The sequence below is a fragment of the Culex pipiens genome, chromosome 3 (genome assembly GCF_016801865.2).
Source record: "Culex pipiens pallens isolate TS chromosome 3, TS_CPP_V2, whole genome shotgun sequence".
Taxonomy (NCBI): Eukaryota; Metazoa; Arthropoda; class Insecta; order Diptera; family Culicidae; genus Culex; species Culex pipiens.
Window position 1 is genome coordinate 77,949,571 of NC_068939.1, and position 20,487 is coordinate 77,970,057.

The following is a 20,487-nucleotide window of genomic DNA, read 5'->3' on the forward strand; positions in this document are numbered from 1 at the left end:
TTGAACTATTTCCAAGATTCGCATCAACTCCTTTGGATGTTGTTATTTCTTCCCACCCGGCACAGTTTCCTCTCCTCCCACTCGCCGTAATGGACTCTTGTTGTTTCAACATCGGGCCGGGCACTTGGGATTCCGGAAACCATCGGCAACAGCATTTTCCTCCGTTTTTTTTTTTTTTGCTGAACAGGGGGGAAAAAGTTCAGCAAGGTTTTTTTCCACTTTTCCCCCTTTTCCGATCGTAACGAACACTCGACACGAGATTCTTGAACGCTTCGACGCTATTTTTCTCGTCTTTCGAAAATTTCCGCCAGATTTTTAAGGTAATGGTGGATTTATTTGACCTTGAAAATGAAACGAAATTCTAATGATTGTCACTAATTTGGTAAAATAATGATTTCATATTAAAAAATATCCAACTATACAATTTGCTACCTTAAAACGAGCAAAGCAGGTTTAAACCTATGAAGAAACCTGCTTCGCGTGGCGTCCGATAGAATGGATCAGCCGGAGAGGAAAAGGCTTGGGAAAAGACTAAAGTGCTTTCCCATCCCGATCCCGATGCAGGAGGGGGTTTTCACAAATCGCTTCGGGGTTTGCTCCGTTCTCGGGCTATCGCGATTCAATTCCAATAGCTGTGTGTGTATGTGTGTGCACAAAGAGCTTTTCCAGAAGATGTCCGGTTTTGCTATCGTAGGGCTTTGTAAATGTAAAGATAGTTCCAAGTGAAATCAGGCCAATATAATTTTACACTTTTGGTCATTTCTGAGTACCCCTCTGACTCAAGGCGGTTTCAAAAAACACCCTAAAAGCAAAAAAAAAAAATTTGTTCTTTGGATCTTTTCAAAAAATTTCTAGAGCTGAACTATGACTTAGCAAGGGTAAACAATATTAACCTGTGTTGCCAATCATGTAGAGCGTCCAATTTCCCGTCCCGGGATTTCCCGAAAAAAAATAATTCCCGTTTCCCGGGAAACTTGTAAATTTCCCGGGAATTCCCGAAATTCAAGCGGAAGTATACATTTTCTTAACCATATTTTTCAAAATGCTCTGAAAAAATAATGAACGAAACTCAAATTTTTTTTTTCAATTAAATTTAATATTCAATTCATATATTATAAATCAGGTGATCAGAAATTTTGATATCAAGATTTATTTCTGATAATAATAATAATTTCTGAAGCAATTGGAAATAGATCTAACTGAATGAAAATAAACTATTAAAATTTAGCTAAGCTAAGCAAAATGGATAATTGGTGCATGAACGAGTATTAGAGGATTAAAAAAGAAGAATTCAAGTCGTAAAATAAAATTATGTTTTTGTGCTGTGAAACACATTCAACCGAAGTCAATTATAAATCTGAAAATCATGTGGCATACTAAAACCATTGAAAATTATTGAAAAAATACTTTGTATTGTTTAAGAGGTGCAAAAAAATGCAAAATATTTCTGAAATTTGCTCCAAATGTTTGAAAACATTGAGTTTGTTTAAGTAAACCAAACACGAGAAGTTAGATTTTTAAGGAAAAACTAAAAGCTTTGCCATTTTGTTCAAAAGCTGAAACCAGTATGATTTGTTTTAGAAAAGTTATTTGTCATAAAAACATAATTTCTGCATGTCTATTTTTCATTTCAAATTTATGTGTCAAACCACACTCTTTAAAATTCATCACAGAGGCAATCTTAAATGATTTTTTTTTGTGGATTATGGATTAATTTTTCTCACTGTCCAAACACTTTGTTAAAAAAATAGTTCTCATCAAAAAATACGTGAGATAATATTTTGATACATTTTACGATTGAGCTTTTAAAATGAGAAAAATATAAACATTTTGTTGAAGTTGTATGATTTTTTACATGCAGTCAAACTGTTTATTGATCTTTACACTTATTTTATCCATTTAAGTCGCTGTCCTATACATTTTCTATGCATAATATTAATCAGAACCAAGATCAGAACAATAAATTAAAAATTTCCAGGGAATTCCCGAGATTTTCCGGGAAATTGATTGAAAAGTTCCCGTTTTCCGAGAATTTTTTTAACCGGGAGCGGTCGTGGCTGAATGGTTTTGATGTTCGCTTTATAAGCGAATGGTCCTGGGTTCGATACCCATTTGCTCCCAACGAGAAAGTTATGGACTCATTAAAATTTGAATTAAACGAAAAACTCACGGCGGGGTTCGATTCCCTGTCCTTAGGATTGACAAGCCAAAATGCTTTCCACTTAACCTGAGGACTTTCCACTTAACCTAGGACTGAGTCTGATATAGTTGAATCCAAGAATCGGACAAAGAATAAAATTGAATGCAAGTTGACTATCAGAACTCAAACAAGATTGCATGCAAGATTGCAAGCGCAGTTGAAATTGAATCTAAAAATAGCCTGGGCGACTGATAGAATTCATCCAATAAGAGATAAGAAGAATTGAAAGCCATTGAAACCATAACATCATATGGCGAAAATCCAGTCTGCAATCCGCTAAAATCACCGTCTCCTAGCGAAGCGTTTTCCGGGAAATTTTCAACCCCGGGAAATTGAACGCTCTACAATCATGCGAAAAACAATGGTTTTTAAGACTTTAAATACAAAATTCCACTTCAGTTGAAGTTGAAAATTTGGATAAAAAATTAAATAGGACTTTGCTGATACTTTGATAAATTGTTCCGTTTTCGAGGTAAATCAATCTTAACTTTGTCTATTACGTAGAGTTTCCTTTTTGCGGAAATTTCCGAAAAAATCCTAAAATTTGTCTAAGAAACATTGAAAATTCGACCGTTTATGTACAGCTACAAAAAGGTAAAGAAAAAGGAATACTTAGGCGTTTTGGTTATTACCCAAAAAGCACTAAGCACTCTTTTATTACGTAACTCGTAACTGTCCATACAAATTTTGATTTTTTTTATGAAACGTAACACTACTTTCAACCTCCCTCCCCCCAACTGCGTTTTGTAATAAAAGAACGCTCCCTAATAAAAAAAACTACCAACTAAATTTTCGAATGCCAATATCTCTCAGCATCTATTTATCTGATTTTCAATGCATAAAAAATTAAAACACGTAAAATTTAATGATATGTCCTAAAGAAATATTATCCGAATGTCAAATTCAAGAAAGACATTTCAAAAGCACATATTTTCGCATGTTTAGCCCCTTTTAAAGGTTTGATCACAAAATCGGCTTTCAGGACTCGTAGTATGATATATTTACATCCACTTTTCATGTAATAAGCCCTCGAAAATTGTATGAAGTGAGGAAAAACTAATGTAGGTAAATGGTTTTTATACAGAACGGTTAAGTACTAATCTGAATTTAGAATATACAACATCAAAATCGCAAAATTGCATAAAATGCATTTTATTTTATTTGTTTGAAAACAAATGTTGAGCAATTCTCTACCAAAACCGGAAATGGATTTTATTTGTATTTTTTGATTTGACTCAAACTTTGTGGAGGCCTTCCCTATGACCAAATATGCTATTTTGTGTCATTGGTTCACCCATACAAGTCTCCATACAATTTTGGCTGCTGTCCATACAAAAATGGTATGTAAATATTCAAACAGCTGTAACTTTTGAGTGAATTTTCTGATCAATTTGGTGTCTTCGGCAAAGTTGTAGGTATTGTTGAGGACTTTTGAGAAAAAATAGGTACACGGAAAAAAAAATTGCAGATTTTTTTATCAACTTTTTTTTCACTAAAACTCAATTTCCCAAAATACGTATTTTTTTGATTTTCGAGATTTTTTGATATGTTTTAGGGGACAAAAATCCGCATCTTTTGAGCCATAGAGAAACATGGTCAAAAAATCTGCCGCCGAGTTATGAATTTTTGAAAAAATAGTGATTTTTGGAAAAAATCGAAGTTTCATGCAAAAACAAGTTTGACATTATTTTTTAATGCCACCGGAATTTTGATTTTAGCGAAATATTTGCAGTTTTCATTTTTTAAATATAGTGACCATGAGTGACCACTTCTAAAAATATTTTTTTTGAAAAGTTCAGAAAATTTGCTATAAAATTTGTCTAAGAGACATTGAAGATTGGACCTCTGGTTGCTGAGATACAGCGGCTTAAAGAAAAAGAAGCACGAAAATAGAAGTTTTCTAAGTCTCACCCAAACAGCCCACCATTTTCTAATGACGATATCTCAGCAATTAGTGATCCGATTTTCAATGTTAATACATGAAACATTCGTGAAATTTTTCGATCTTTTCAAAAAAAATATTTTGAAAATTTTTAAATCAAGACTAACATTTTAAAAGGGCCAAACATTGAATATTACGCCCATTAAAAATGCTAGTCTTGATTTAAAAATTTTCAAAATAATTTTTTCGAAAAGATCGGAAAATTTCACGAATGTTTCATATATTAACATTGAAAATCGGACCATTAATTGCTGAGATATCGTCATTAGAAAATGGTGGGCTGTTTGGGTGAGACTTAGAAAACTTCAATTTTCGTGTTTCTTTTTCTTTAAGCCGCTGTATCTCAGCAGCCAGAGGTCCAATCTTCAATGTCTCTTAGACAATTTTATATCAAATTTTCTGAACTTTTCAAAAAAAATATTTTTGGAAATGGTCACTCATGGTCACTATTTTTAAAAATTGAAAACTGCAAATATTTCGCTAAAATCAAACTTTCGGTGGCTATATCTTGAAAACGGAGCCCTTTATCAAAAAATATGTAAAGTACTTTTCGATTGCAAATTCAATTTTGCATTAAAAAATAATGTCAAACTTGGTTTTGCATGAAACTTCGACTTTTTCCAAAAATCACTATTTTTTCAAAAAATCATAACTCGGCGGCAGATTTTTTGACCATGTTTCTCTATGGCTCAAAAGTTGCGGATTTTTGTCCCCTAAAACATATAAAAAAATCCCAAAATAAAAAAATACGTATTTTGGGAAATTGAGTTTTAGTGAAAAAAAAGTTGATAAAAAAATCTGCAAATTTTTTTTTTCCGTGTACCTATTTTTTCTCAAAAGTCCTCAACAATACCTACAACATTGCCGAAGACACCAAATTGATCAGAAAATTCACTCAAAAGTTACAGCTGTTTGAATATTTACATACCATTTTTGTATGGACAGCAGCCAAAATTGTATGGAGACTTGTATGGGTGAACCAATGACGCAAAATAGCTTATTTGGTCATAGGGAAGGCCCCCACAAAGTTTGAGTCAAATCAAAAAATACAAAAAATAAAAATGGTCGAAATCGGTCGATTTCGTAGAGAGTTGCTCTGTTTTTAATTCTAAATTTGTGTTCAAAATATGATATTTGCTGAAAAAAGACACCATCATAACGTGTATTCTTCGGTCTCAGGATACAAAACATCTTTTCAAAATAAAATATTATAAGATATTCTAGTGAATCATTAGGGTTTCTTCTTGCTTTACACAAATCATAAATTTCGGATTATGATAGATTTCCTACACTTTCACACCTCAAAACGTCCTATTTTCCACCTGAGCATTCTTTTCTGTCCATCTGAACCATCGCACCTTCTACAACAACAAAAAACTGCAAGATGCTGCCGAAGGATGCGTGGAAGAAAAGATTATGTATAGTTTTAATGTGTTTCCCCTCGCTGTTTGGTGCGCTCATAAATATGTATTTCCCTGAGGTGCTATTTTCATTGACACCATTCAGCAGCAGAAGAAGCACGGAGGATCCACTTCTGTTTTTATCGTACTTTTTTGTCGCCTTCCAGATTTTTTTTAAACGTGGAAAAAGGGGGTTGGCGAGCTACGAGACGAAATAACGTTAAGAGATTTTAACGGAACTGGAATCGATAGAGTAATCTGGAGGGAAAAGTGTGGAAATTGGGAGGAGGGTACTGTATCTGCACAAACTGCAAGCACGACTCGTAATGATTAACTTAAATATGCTGAAGAAGGTTTTCTTGGATGAAGAGGGTACTCCTAGAAAAGAGACGAGTGGACAAAGGATAAAATGAAAATTTAATTACATTGAAAGCTTTATTAAATAAAGGTAATTTATTAGATTTTCCCTCCTGAAGAACGTGTCATCATGCCCAGAACAGACGATAACTTATTAAATAAATAAAGCTAAACTAGTTATTGCGAATATTCCTTTGAACCAATAGTTACTTCAATAAAATTTTAGATAACACTTTTCGGCTAATCCTTTCAAAAAAGTTGCCCAAACTTGGATCAAAGCTCGCAGCACGACGTTCGAAATCCGGCCAGCCCGGCTCGTCATGTGTCACGAACTTATAATTAAATTCGGTTCCCCATCAGGAACCAATCTAGCCCAAAAATGGCCGCACGACACCTCGGGGATACTCTTGCCAAACTTGCATCCAACTGTGTGCACCAGCTAGGCCATCGAAACTTTTGGTCACAAATTTTAATCAATATTGGCACTGCTGCACATGTCGGCTTGGGTGGTCTACCCAGGACACACTCGCACTCCCTGGTTCAGGGCACTAAATCATGTCGTCGACACTGCTGCTGCTGATCTAAAATCGAGCCTTGCTTATCCATCTACACTAGATATCGTGCTGTGAGGAAGGTTGTAGGGAAAAAAATAACTGAATTTACATGGACATTTGTCACACCTAACCCCATGAAACATGTTTTTGGGAACACTAAAGGTGGTTGGGGACCATCCATAAACCACGTGGACACTTTAGGGGGGGGGGGGTGTATGGCGATTGTTTTTTTTGTATGGACAGTTGTCCACGAGGGGGGGGGGGAGTTGAGATTTCCAAAAAAGTGTCCACGTGGTTTGTGGATGGTCCCTTGGAACTTTACTTGAATAAAAAAAATATAACGAAAAATGTGAAAAAATGTAAAACGAAAACACATCGAATAGACAAACATTCATGTAATTAAAAAAGGAGGATATCAAGAAGATAAAAAATAACAATCATTCGAAATATTTAGGAAAAAAAATCATTTGACAACATGAAAATAATCAACAACTTAAATTGTTGAAAACTTAAAAGAAAATAGAACAAATAAAAAAACTGAAATTCCAAATGTAGAAAAGCAATACAAATTTTAAATAAAAACAAAATTTTAAGGAAATAGGAAAATAAACAATCAAGAAGATTTAAAAATCGGAGAAGAAGAAGAAGAAGATGAGATGAGAAGAGATGAGAAGAGACAAGTAGTAATCGATGTTATTTTAAATAATCAAAACTCGGATGAGTTTTCAAAAAGCCGTAAGAGCCACCTTGACCTCTGACTTTATTTCCGGGTTTTCTCCAAATTGTAACAAAATTGCATTTTTGTATAGTTCAGGGCACTTGAAGGACGTGTAGATGAATAATCTCAAGCATTTTCGTAATTGGTTTTTCGTAAGAAGGTCGAAAATCTATGAAAAAGAGCTTTATTTACCAATGGCTCTTACGTCCTTTTGAAAACTAATCCGAGAAAAGAACTTTGAACAGCCCCAATTCGCAACTTTTCCACCCCAATACTGTAACATCGATCCAATTTCGTTGCCAAGTGTCACGTTTGAATGTAACTTACCGAGCCGCCCAACTCACGTCCTCGTTCTGTGGTCCGAAAAAAACCCGGCACTCGAAACTTTTCCACTTGGCCACATATCATCCGGTCATCCGGTTGGCCAGCTGCCGCGGCCAGGTTCGGCAATCAGGCAACGTGCCAACCCGGGGCTCTGAGTGTGTAATAATAAATTCTAATTACTGGAAACCCGCTTTTCGAAGGCTGCTCCTGCTGGAACTTCCGCATTGTTGGGCTCAAATTGCAGGACGGTTTATTACTTTTGTGCGCAACTCTTCCATCTTTTTTTTGCGGCTGCTGCTGTTACAATTTGGTGCATCATGAGCTGCAGCTGCCAGATTCTGTCTGTGGTCCAACCTGTGAATAATTAAAACTGATTGCCTCCCACGCACGCCATCTCGCTTCCACGCTGAAGTGCATGGCTCTCTATCACCTAGCCAAGAAGGGGGGGGGAGCTTGGTGTTGCATCATGGTAGGGTTTTAGTGTTCATAGATTTTTTCACTGCAGTGTTTCCTTACAGAAATGGAGCATTAATCACATGTGATCCAACAAAAAATCATGAAATTTGCCATTACTTTCCCAATTTTTCTGTAATTTATGTTATTTTATCCCTCGATATTGTAAAAAATCAATTTTATTCTAAACTACAATTGGGTATTTTTTGTATATTGCGTTTTTGATTAGATTAGATTAAAGTCAAGTTATGGTTATGTACACATGGTCAAAGAAGGAAATAAAAATCAAGCCAAATTTTCAAAATTTTGAAGCATGGAATACCACAAAATACTTTATACATTGATGCAGTTGAGCTAGTACTAGAAGCTTACAAAATATCATTGAACCTTTAAAAACATCCCTATTCCGCTCTGTCTCGGAATTAAAAATTAGTAAAACTCTTAATTGATTATATTTTTAATTATTATTATTTTTTTTTTTTTTGAAAATTCTTATTTGATTAAAATGCAAACGTTAATGTTTGACAATGTCATTTTAATAGTTTAGAATCGGTTTTACAATGATTAAAACAATATTTGCAAAGTCCTTGAAAAAAAATCAATCAAAACACATCTTATGTAATCATCGACTTCTGTGTTTGCAAATTCACATTGGTCCATTTTTTTTTTTGCTTCTATTGAAACATTCATTTGTCGATATCTGAGCAAATTTTGCTCAGATTTTCACTGTAAAAAAAACATTCGTGAAATTTACTAATCTTACAAATATTTTTTCTCAGTTTTACATTGAAGCTTTACTTTACAGACAATCAAAACTAATTGTTTTAGGACCTTTTGAAAAGTAAATCTTAAATTTAAAATGTTGAAATGATTCATTGATTTTTACAATCTTTAGAATCAAATCAAGCCTTTTAATCTTTATACAAATTTTGAATTTAGAAACCACATATCGGCTAAAAACATTTAACTTTTGGATAAATTTTTTTTGAAATTTTTTGATAGAAGGTTAGGGTTAGAACAACTAAATTCACGGCACCCTACAACCCGATTGCAGGGCTGCGGAGTCGGGTCGTATTTCAAGCGACTCCCGCTCCAGCTTTCTGAGTTAAGCTGACTCCGACTCCGACTCCGGTACCGGCTTTCCACAAATTGTTGACTCCGACTCCGACTCCGACCTACCCACTCTAGCCGACTCCGACTCCGACTCCAGCTTTCCAAAATTTGTTGTCTCCTGCTCCGACTCCGACTCCGACACCTAATCTGTATTTTAAATATGAAAAAAAAGCATTTTCAGCACAACAATTGTCTGAGTAAATTTGAATTTTGTTGTTTGAAAAATTGGAACATTTTATTTGACTACTTTACATTTACATTCATTTTTTTTAAGTAAATAAGCTAGCTACACTAATTTTCAATTGTTATTTTTTCAGCAAGTTTTCATTTACTAAAAATTTTAGTAGTGCAGATTTCAGTAAATTTAACTGAATTCAGTAATGAGAAATTGGTGTGCAGTAACTATCAAAGATACCCTGGTTTTGAAATAAACAATTTTCAAAGTAACTATTTTTTAAAGCTTTTTTGAATTTATATGAGAAGACGTACATGGACATTTAACAAACGTACACACTTTAAACATACAAATCATAAGAAAATTCTAATATTCGAAAAATAAATCAAATTACATCAATTATATCCCCGTTTTGAGGCATTTAAAAAAAATTAGACTTCTTCAACGATATTGTTTAAGGATCAACACTTTAAGAGTGTTTAAGAGTGAGTGTTGATGTTGAATTTATATCTAATAAATTCAATGACTCGTATATGCAAAATTGCATATGCGAGGCATAAGAGCGCCGGTTTAACTTATTTCAAAATTAGTTGCAACTTATTTTCGATATTTTTTCCAGCTTGAAATGTTTTTAGCAAGACACTTTGATTTGTTTTTATTCACATAGAAAATGAGCATGTTGCGTTCCAAGTAGAAGATTTATATAATAGTTGATAATGTTTTAAAAACATAATTATTTTTGTTAATTTCTGATAGTGAGCTTTCCAATCACAATAAAAATGTTTCGAAAACTTCATGGTATCTGATAAATATCTTGAACCAAAAAATAAATTAAACAAAAAATGTCAACGCAGTGCATGCAATTCAATAAATAAATAAATAAAATTAAAAATGGAAATCCCCCTGAATTATAACAAATATTAAACAATAAATAAGTTCGTAAATTATATTAAATTTTTTGACAACTCCAACTCCGGGTCTATCACAAATTTACGACTCCGACTCCGATTCCAGCTCATACAATTTTGACGACTCCGACTCCGACTCCAACTCCAGGTTCCCAAAAAGTCCCGACTCCACCGACTCCGGCTCCGATTCCGACTCCACAGCCCTGGTTACAACTTTGCTGAAAACACCAAATCGATCGAAAAATTCTTTCAAAAGATACAGAAAAAAAACAATTTTTTTGTGAAAAAATGGCAATACTACAACCTGAGTATATTGCCCCCTAGCACAAAATATACACTTCACACAATATCTTTAAAGGGTATATATCTATGAGTTAAATTGGAATTAATTCAAACAAAAAAATATTCCAAGTCAAATCATTTGATACTCTTCAAATTAATTGAATAATTCTATATAACCAGCTTCTTTATGCACAAATTATTATGAAATACGAAAATTTTTATAACTTTTAATAAGTTTCTACAAAGTAAAGTCATTTCGTTTTTTTTTAATTTGTGCTTAGCCACCCCTGACTTCAGCCACTCACTGCCATAATTTGTACGTGCGCAACGACGGGTGCACTCTTGACCGGGGCAAAAGTTTTTCACACCCCGGGCAGCGAAAAGCTCATCATGAATCACACCCAGAGAAATAGAGGGTAGGTGGAGAGTTTTCCTCCCCCCTCCCCACCTTTTTTTTCACCCAAAACCACCCCAGGGGGGGGCATCACCACACTGACACGATGCTAATACCAAAAACTACACAAAACAGTAGCAGTAGCAAATGACACTCTGGAAAAGTATGGAGTAGTTGGGGAGAAGAAGGGAAGAAAAAAAAAAGTTGCCACATTTGCTCATCTACGTGTCCTAATTGAGATGAGTTTTGTGCCACAGTTGCCGAGGTTGGTGTGATGGTTGCTTGTCACATTTGTTTTTGGTATGATAATTTCAAAGCCCAATTTACAGATGCCGAATTTCTTTGACAAAAATAAGTTTTTTTCGCGTCTATAACAAGTTAGCACACAGAAAAAAAAATCGTGGTAATATTACATCTGGGAAGGGGTACATCTTTTATGTCAGAAAAAAGGTGTAATTTTACCTCTGGAAATGTGTAATTTTACCACTTTTCTGGTGTAATGTCACTTTTTCAGTCTTAAATGAGGTAAAATTACATCATAAAAGAGGTAATATTCAACCTTCCAAAATTACAGATTCCAAATTTACAATATTTTTTTTTGTGCACTTTGTGTTAAGTTGTACAATGGTTCTTAGAACAATTGTGCAACAAGCTTTCTATTTAGGATCAGAATCAACGTAGAATAGATTATGTCATCTTTTGGAGGTCAAAATGGCGTCCGCAGCTCATTTTCCACCACCTGACGTTTGTGACAAGCGAGCACAAACTTGCAACCTTCCGGCGGTCACCACATCCAGTTTGTTGTGGAGAGCAGTTGGTTGTAGCTCATAGCTCCGGGGGCTGGCATGTTCATCAAATTCCAACTTGCCAACGGGCGTCGTCACACGTTTGGGATCGTGTTGGTAACGGGACTTGGCAACCTGCTCGGACGTTGGGGGCGGAAGGTGTCGGATGTGGTGTGTGCAATTGTACGAAATTGAGTTTACAACCCAAGTGGGACCAACTCCACACACAAATAGTGCTACTGTCCGTGATATCTCACTTTGGTTCAAGTGGCCTAAGTAGCTTGGAAGCTGCTGATGAGGTTGGAAGGTTCGGGGTGAAAAACTGAAAACAAGGTCGCATCATCAGAACCTGGTCGGGTCTGAGGTTCTGGGAGTGGTAGGAAAAATGTCTCGGGTGTTTTGTACCGTCCGTGTTGACCATTTCAGGAAATTAGGTTTGTGGTTGGGGGACCACACTTACGGAGCCACTTTGTTCGCAGTGCACCTGGAAAAGCGTATTACACTGATGTTGTTGGTTCGATTCGAGGTAATCCTCTTGTGAGGACTAGTTTTTATCATGATTGTGGGAATTAACAATGCCAGAGCAAGAAGCAGACCATTTTAGATGTGGAGATGCAGCTGAGCAACGATTGGTTCTTGCTAAATCCAACTGATAACACTCTTTTGATTCCATTTTATCAAAATGAGAACAATTTACGTCCTTGTATTTGTCACAAATTCGATACACTCCTTTCTTTGATACGTACACACACTTAGTTTAACTACAGTCATGCCTCGGTTTTGCACACCTCGGTTTTGTCACTGCCCCGGTTTTGCATCGTTCAGCTGCCTCGGTTAAGCACGGCCCAGTGCTTAACTGAAGCACAGAACTTATGGGATTTTGGCTATATGGGAGACATTGGCTTTAATCGTATGAAAAATCATGCAAACATCAAAAAATTATAGTGTTTTGGAATCGGGATGATGTCAGTTATCCATTAAAAATATTATTTCATGAAAGTTTTCACAAAAATACGTATTTTTCCTGTATTGCGAAAAAGCTTTTTTTTTTCTCTAAAAAAACCAACAATATATTGTTATTGCAATATGGGTATCAAATGATCAGGTTTTTTTCATACATTTTGGATGTAATAATAACATTTTTAGAAAATACTCAACATTTTCACAAAACTACGTTTTTTCGAAAAAATACTCAAAATTTCAATTTTTACAATATGGATTGGGATTTTGTCATACATTTCGAATGTAATAACAACATTTTTTGAAAATACTCAAAATTTTCACAAAACTACGTATTTTCGAAAAAATACTCAAAATTTTCGTTTTTACAATGTGGGTATCAAACGATCGGGATTTTTTCATACATTTCGAATGTAATAACAACATTTTTAGAAAATACTCAAAATTTTCACAAAACTACGTATTTTCGAAAAAAAAACTCAAAATTTCCGTTTTTGCAATGTGGGAATCAAACGATCGGGATTTTTCATGCATTTCGAATGTAATAACAATATTTTTTGAAAATACTCCAAATTTTCTCAAAACTACGTATTTTCAAAAAAAAAAATACTCAAAATTTCAATATTTGCAATATGGGTATCAAAAGATCGGGATTTTTTTATACATTTCGAATGTAATAACAACATTTTTAGAAAATACTCCAAATTTTCACAAAACTACGTATTTTCGAAAAAAAAAATACTACTACTCCCGATCGTTTGATACCGTAATCTGGGGTGAATGGGGACTACAGTCTGAATAGGGACAGCAGTTTTTAGACCACTTAAAGCTTTTAAATTTGGAAATGGATGTACACATTTTGTTGGTCTAAGTCTGTTCTAACCGAAACCAACCAGAAAAATCACAATATTGTGCTACAACATGGTTAAAACTTTTGTCCCAATTCGCCCCATGTGTCCCGATTGACCCCAGTTTACGGTACCCACATTGTAAAAACGGAAATTTTGAGTATTTTTTCAAAAATACGTAGTTTTGTGCAAATTCTGAGTATTTTCAAAAAATGTTGTTATTACATACGAAATGTATGAAAAAATCCCGATCGTTTGATACCCATATTGTAAAAATTTAAATTTTGAGTATTTTTTTCGAAAATACGTACTTTTGTTAAAATTTGCAGTATTTTCTAAAAATGTTGTTATTACATTCGAAATGTTTGAAAAAATCCCGATCGTTTGATACCCATACTGTAAAAATTAAAATTTTGAGTATTTTTTTCGAAAAATACGTAGTTTTGTGAAAATTTTGAGTATTTTCTAAAAATGTTATTATTACATCCGAAATGTATGAAAAAAAAACCTGAACATTTGGTACCCATATTGCAATAACAATATATTTTTGGTTTCTTTAGAGAAAAAAATATGCATTTTCGAAATACAGGAAAACTACGTATTTTTGTGAAACTTTCATGAAATAATAATTTTAATGGATTACTGACATCATCCCGATTCCAAAACACCATTATTTTTTGATGTTTGCATGATTTTTCGTACGATTAAAGCCAATGTCTCCCATATAGCCAAAATCTCATTAGCTCTGTGCCTCGGTTTTGCATCCCCCATATGCGGTGCTAAACCGAGGCACGACTGTATTAACATTACAACGCCCAAGTCTTCATAAAAGTTGGGACGGTAACTTCAACTCGTTGGTTCTCGGGCATAACTCACCTAATCAAGATGATTCTTTTTTCCAGTGATTTGTTAGGATGATCCTAGAACTTTGCAGAGCTCAATTTGATCAAATTTGTCATTTTTTTTTTTGTAGCATCGTTCCAACTTTTTTTTTTCGCGTGTAAAAAAATCGCAAAAAAAATCCGCGGAGGCAGTCTTTTAGAAAAAGTTGGAACGATGTTTTCGGCCGCAGAAATTACAGATTTGATCAATTTGAGTTCTTCGAAGTTCTTGATTGGGTGAGTTATGCCCGAGAACCAGCGAGTTGAAGTTACCGTTCCAATTTGTTGGGAGGCTTGGGCGTCCGTGTAAGTTGGACATGCGTTGGGCGTTCCAGTGTTAACAAGTAAGATAGTATTCAATGATTTTGATATTTTTTAAAAAAGAAACTGGTTTTCTCACTTTCTATAATTCTATTAATAACTAGTTTGTTATTCCTATCAATTCTGAATGTTCATTTGGTAAGTTAGATTTAATTTCGAAAATTTGCCACACGTCGATAAACCTGTATCATGAGAACGGAATTTCTGATCGATTTGGTGTCTTCGACAAAGTATAGTTAATATTGGTCAGAACTTCTTAGAAAAAAGTCACTCTTAAAAAAAATCCCATTTTTTATTGGTCATTTCACACATAAATCTGATTGCGCAAAATAATCATTTTTGAAAAATCTCTTTTTCGATATGTTTTAGATGAGGGTAAGTTCCTACAAACTCACACGAAATCGGGAAAAAATGCCTCGACCCCTTTTCGATTTGCGTGAAACTTTGTCCCTTATCAAGAATCCGAGGTCCGTTTTTTGAAATCTCGTGACGGTGGGGCGGTCCGACCCCTTCCATTTTTGATCATGCGAAAAAAAAGTTACTTTTTGAGTTTCTCTTTGTTTCGTCGTCCGTGTCTGTCGCGGATGTCGATGAACGGCCATGATCAACAACGACCAAATTTTTATAAAAGTCATTATTTGTTCGAAAAATTTGCAGCACTGCCAAAAAAGATTTGACCAGCTCGTGCCATAGCTCAAATTATGGCATTTTTCTCTTCCATGAATGAGAATTTTTGAGTGAAAAGTCGAGTAAAAATAACTGTTATTTCATGAATGTAACTATTTTTTTCTGAGAAGTCCAAAGCAATAACTACAACTTTGCCAAAGTCACCAAATCGATCAGATGATCCATTCTCAAGATATAGATTTTTGAACATTTTAATAGTCTTGTAAGTACAGCTTTCAAAATTATATGAAAACATGTACAGACGAACAAATGATATCAAAAACCTAGTTTGCTGCGTATTCTAGCAATGCACTAGCCACAACAATCGTTCAAAGGGGTCATTGTTATGTAAAATTGGCTGAACTTCTCGAAAACAAAAACTTTCAAAAGCACACGATTGAGTTTTAGGGATGAAAACTTCTAAAAACTGTAAAAAAAATGTAAAAATCACCCCTTTCAAAAAACACATTTTTGCAATCCGGCTGTGAAACTGTCAACTTTTTCTGTCCTTCTGGAGAAACGATACGGCCTTCTTTTAACTACTAAAAATTACAGATTTGAAAATCAATTAATTTTAAAACCAGTGCCGAAAAGTCCTGCTATTTTGTTTTGTTTTGAGCGGTGAATTTATTCAACACACATGAATGTTTGACATAAAATTCCATTCAAAAAGCGTTTTTTTCGGAATTGCAAAAAACTTGTTGCAAACTTGATTTTTTTCAGCACTCGTCGTATTTATCCAACTCAGTAAACCTCATTGAATAAATGGGCTGACAAAGTGTGAACAAGACGTAGGACAAAGTTTGAAACTGCGTCCAGTGCAGGTTGTGCAATCGTGTGCTTATAGTTAGTCGGTATTACTAACTAGGAAATTTATTTTCCCTGAACAGAGAGTGGTCATCAAGGCTTGGCTGCGGCCACTGCCTTACAAAAAGTGCCAACCTTTTTCTACAAAATGGCCGGCACGGCATCGATGCTGTGAGCGTCGGAATGATGTGAGATCGGTAAGGATCGTGTGGTTAGCGTTGGGGTTGATTTTTGGGACAATTGTTTGGACAAGTCGTTTTCTAAGGCCCTTTTTGGACTTTGTCCAGGCCGTATTTTCTTTTCCACATAACTTCAAGATATTCAACAAAATGGCGGCTGGAGGACTACAGCTTCTGCAGCAGTGGATCGATCAGCGGTGGACGAGCGGTGCAGCAGGAGAACCGGCTGGAAGCCGGTGCGGTCCGTTCATTTCGGCGGGATGCTGGAATGACGGCGGGTCACGAAGACCGGGCCGTTTGAAGGAGTCTACGGATGCATTTTGGCCAACAGCAGGGGGGATTACACACTATAACACTGACACATTTACATTAGAGTTGAGTTGGAGAATTTGAACGGTGTGCGTCGCGGTCATCACGCAGGATTTTCGTTGCCGTTTCCGTCTTTGTTGTCCCCCCGATTGTGTGTGTATTTCGATCCGGGCGGTTTCGGGATGTTTGACAGTTGAGTTGGAGAATTTGAACGGTGTGCGTCGCGGTCCTCGCGCAGGATTTTCGTTGCCGTTATCGTCTTTGTTGTCCCCCCGATTGTGTGTGTATTTCGATCCGGGCGGTTTCGGGATGTTTGACAGTTGAGTTGGAGAATTTGAACGGTGTGCGTCGCGGTCATCACGCAGGATTTTCGTTGCCGTTTCCGTCTTTGTTGTCCCCCCGATTGTGTGTGTATTTCGATCCGGGCGGTTTCGGGATGTTTGACAGTTGAGTTGGAGAATTTGAACGGTGTGCGTCGCGGTCCTCGCGCAGGATTTTCGTTGCCGTTATCGTCTTTGTTGTCCCCCCGATTGTGTGTGTATTTCGATCCGGGCGGTTTCGGGATGTTTGACAGTTGAGTTGGAGAATTTGAACGGTGTGCGTCGCGGTCCTCGCGCAGGATTTTCGTTGCCGTTTCCGTCTTTGTTGTCCCCCCGATTGTGTGTGTATTTCGATCCGGGCGGTTTCGGGATGTTTGACAGTTGCGTTGGAGAATTTGAACGGTGCGCGTCGCGGTCATCACGCAGGATTTTCGTTGCCATTTCCGTCTTTGTTGTCCCCCCGATTGTGTGTGTATTTCAATCCGGGCGGTTTCGGGATGTTTGACAGTTGAGTTGGAGAATTTGAACGGTGTGCGTCGCGGTCCTCGCGCAGGATTTTCGTTGCCGTTTCCGTCTTTGTTGTCCCCCGATTGTGTGTGTATTTCGATCCGGGCGGTTTCGGGATGTTTGACAGTTGAGTTGGAGAATTTGAACGGTGTGCGTCGCGGTCCTCGCGCAGGATTTTCGTTGCCGTTATCGTCTTTGTTGTCCCCCCGATTGTGTGTGTATTTCGATCCGGGCGGTTTCGGGATGTTTGACAGTTGAGTTGGAGAATTTGAACGGTGTGCGTCGCGGTCATCACGCAGGATTTTCGTTGCCGTTTCCGTCTTTGTTGTCCCCCCGATTGTGTGTGTATTTCGATCCGGGCGGTTTCGGGATGTTTGACAGTTGAGTTGGAGAATTTGAACGGTGTGCGTCGCGGTCCTCGCGCAGGATTTTCGTTGCCGTTATCGTCTTTGTTGTCCCCCCGATTGTGTGTGTATTTCGATCCGGGCGGTTTCGGGATGTTTGACAGTTGAGTTGGAGAATTTGAACGGTGTGCGTCGCGGTCCTCGCGCAGGATTTTCGTTGCCGTTATCGTCTTTGTTGTCCCCCCGATTGTGTGTGTATTTCGATCCGGGCGGTTTCGGGATGTTTGACAGTTGAGTTGGAGAATTTGAACGGTGTGCGTCGCGGTCATCACGCAGGATTTTCGTTGCCGTTTCCGTCTTTGTTGTCCCCCCGATTGTGTGTGTATTTCGATCCGGGCGGTTTCGGGATGTTTGACAGTTGAGTTGGAGAATTTGAACGGTGTGCGTCGCGGTCCTCGCGCAGGATTTTCGTTGCCGTTATCGTCTTTGTTGTCCCCCCGATTGTGTGTGTATTTCGATCCGGGCGGTTTCGGGATGTTTGACAGTTGAGTTGGAGAATTTGAACGGTGTGCGTCGCGGTCCTCGCGCAGGATTTTCGTTGCCGTTATCGTCTTTGTTGTCCCCCCGATTGTGTGTGTATTTCGATCCGGGCGGTTTCGGGATGTTTGACAGTTGAGTTGGAGAATTTGAACGGTGTGCGTCGCGGTCCTCGCGCAGGATTTTCGTTGCCGTTATCGTCTTTGTTGTCCCCCCGATTGTGTGTGTATTTCGATCCGGGCGGTTTCGGGATGTTTGACAGTTGAGTTGGAGAATTTGAACGGTGTGCGTCGCGGTCCTCGCGCAGGATTTTCGTTGCCGTTTCCGTCTTTGTTGTCCCCCCGATTGTGTGTGTATTTCGATCCGGGCGGTTTCGGGATGTTTGACAGTTGAGTTGGAGAATTTGAACGGTGTGCGTCGCGGTCATCACGCAGGATTTTCGTTGCCGTTTCCGTCTTTGTTGTCCCCCCGATTGTGTGTGTATTTCGATCCGGGCGGTTTCGGGATGTTTGACAGTTGAGTTGGAGAATTTGAACGGTGTGCGTCGCGGTCATCACGCAGGATTTTCGTTGCCGTTTCCGTCTTTGTTGTCCCCCCGATTGTGTGTGTATTTCGATCCGGGCGGTTTCGGGATGTTTGACAGTTGAGTTGGAGAATTTGAACGGTGTGCGTCGCGGTCCTCGCGCAGGATTTTCGTTGCCGTTATCGTCTTTGTTGTCCCCCCGATTGTGTGTGTATTTCGATCCGGGCGGTTTCGGGATGTTTGACAGTTGAGTTGGAGAATTTGAACGGTGTGCGTCGCGGTCCTCGCGCAGGATTTTCGTTGCCGTTATCGTCTTTGTTGTCCCCCCGATTGTGTGTGTATTTCGATCCGGGCGGTTTCGGGATGTTTGACAGTTGAGTTGGAGAATTTGAACGGTGTGCGTCGCGGTCCTCGCGCAGGATTTTCGTTGCCGTTATCGTCTTTGTTGTCCCCCCGATTGTGTGTGTATTTCGATCCGGGCGGTTTCGGGATGTTTGACAGTTGAGTTGGAGAATTTGAACGGTGTGCGTCGCGGTCATCACGCAGGATTTTCGTTGCCGTTTCCGTCTTTGTTGTCCCCCCGATTGTGTGTGTATTTCGATCCGGGCGGTTTCGGGATGTTTGACAGTTGAGTTGGAGAATTTGAACGGTGTGCGTCGCGGTCATCACGCAGGATTTTCGTTGCCGTTTCCGTCTTTGTTGTCCCCCCGATTGTGTGTGTATTTCGATCCGGGCGGTTTCGGGATGTTTGACAGTTGAGTTGGAGAATTTGAACGGTGTGCGTCGCGGTCCTCGCGCAGGATTTTCGTTGCCGTTATCGTCTTTGTTGTCCCCCCGATTGTGTGTGTATTTCGATCCGGGCGGTTTCGGGATGTTTGACAGTTGAGTTGGAGAATTTGAACGGTGTGCGTCGCGGTCCTCGCGCAGGATTTTCGTTGCCGTTATCGTCTTTGTTGTCCCCCCGATTGTGTGTGTATTTCGATCCGGGCGGTTTCGGGATGTTTGACAGTTGAGTTGGAGAATTTGAACGGTGTGCGTCGCGGTCCTCGCGCAGGATTTTCGTTGCCGTTATCGTCTTTGTTGTCCCCCCGATTGTGTGTGTATTTCGATCCGGGCGGTTTCGGGATGTTTGACAGTTGAGTTGGAGAATTTGAACGGTGTGCGTCGCGGTCCTCGCGCAGGATTTTCGTTGCCGTTATCGTCTTTGTTGTCCCCCCGATTGTGTGTGTATTTCGATCCGGGCGGTTTCGGGATGTTTGACAGTTGAGTTGGAGAATTTGAACGGTGTGCGTCGCGGTCATCACGCAGGATTTTCGTTGCCGTTTCCGTCTTTGTTGTCCCCCCGATTGTGTGTGTATTTCGATCCGGGCGGTTTCGGGATGTTTGACAGTTGAGTTGGAGAATTTGAACGGTGTGCGTCGCGGTCCTCGCGCAGGATTTTCGTTGCCGTTATCGTCTTTGTTGTCCCCCCGATTGTGTGTGTATTTCGATCCGGGCGGTTTCGGGATGTTTGACAGTTGAGTTGGAGAATTTGAACGGTGTGCGTCGCGGTCCTCGCGCAGGATTTTCGTTGCCGTTTCCGTCTTTGTTGTCCCCCCGATTGTGTGTGTATTTCGATCCGGGCGGTTTCGGGATGTTTGACAGTTGCGTTGGAGAATTTGAACGGTGCGCGTCGCGGTC

At 38.3% G+C, this 20,487-nt stretch overlaps 2 protein-coding genes across 4 annotated transcripts in view; both read left to right on the forward strand.

Moving 5' to 3' along the window:
* The window catches only part of LOC120431695 (protein GPR107-like), a 48,804-nt gene extending 32,236 nt beyond the window's left edge, over positions 1-16,568 (forward strand). Inside the window, exon 9 of the mRNA XM_052709915.1 lies at positions 16,406-16,568. Coding sequence (XP_052565875.1) covers positions 16,406-16,568 — 163 coding nt within the window. The remainder of the gene's footprint in view (positions 1-16,405) is intronic.
* Positions 1-20,487, forward strand: part of LOC120424875 (uncharacterized) — a 413,383-nt gene that overhangs the window by 345,268 nt on the left and 47,628 nt on the right. The gene's annotated exons all lie outside the window — the stretch shown is intronic.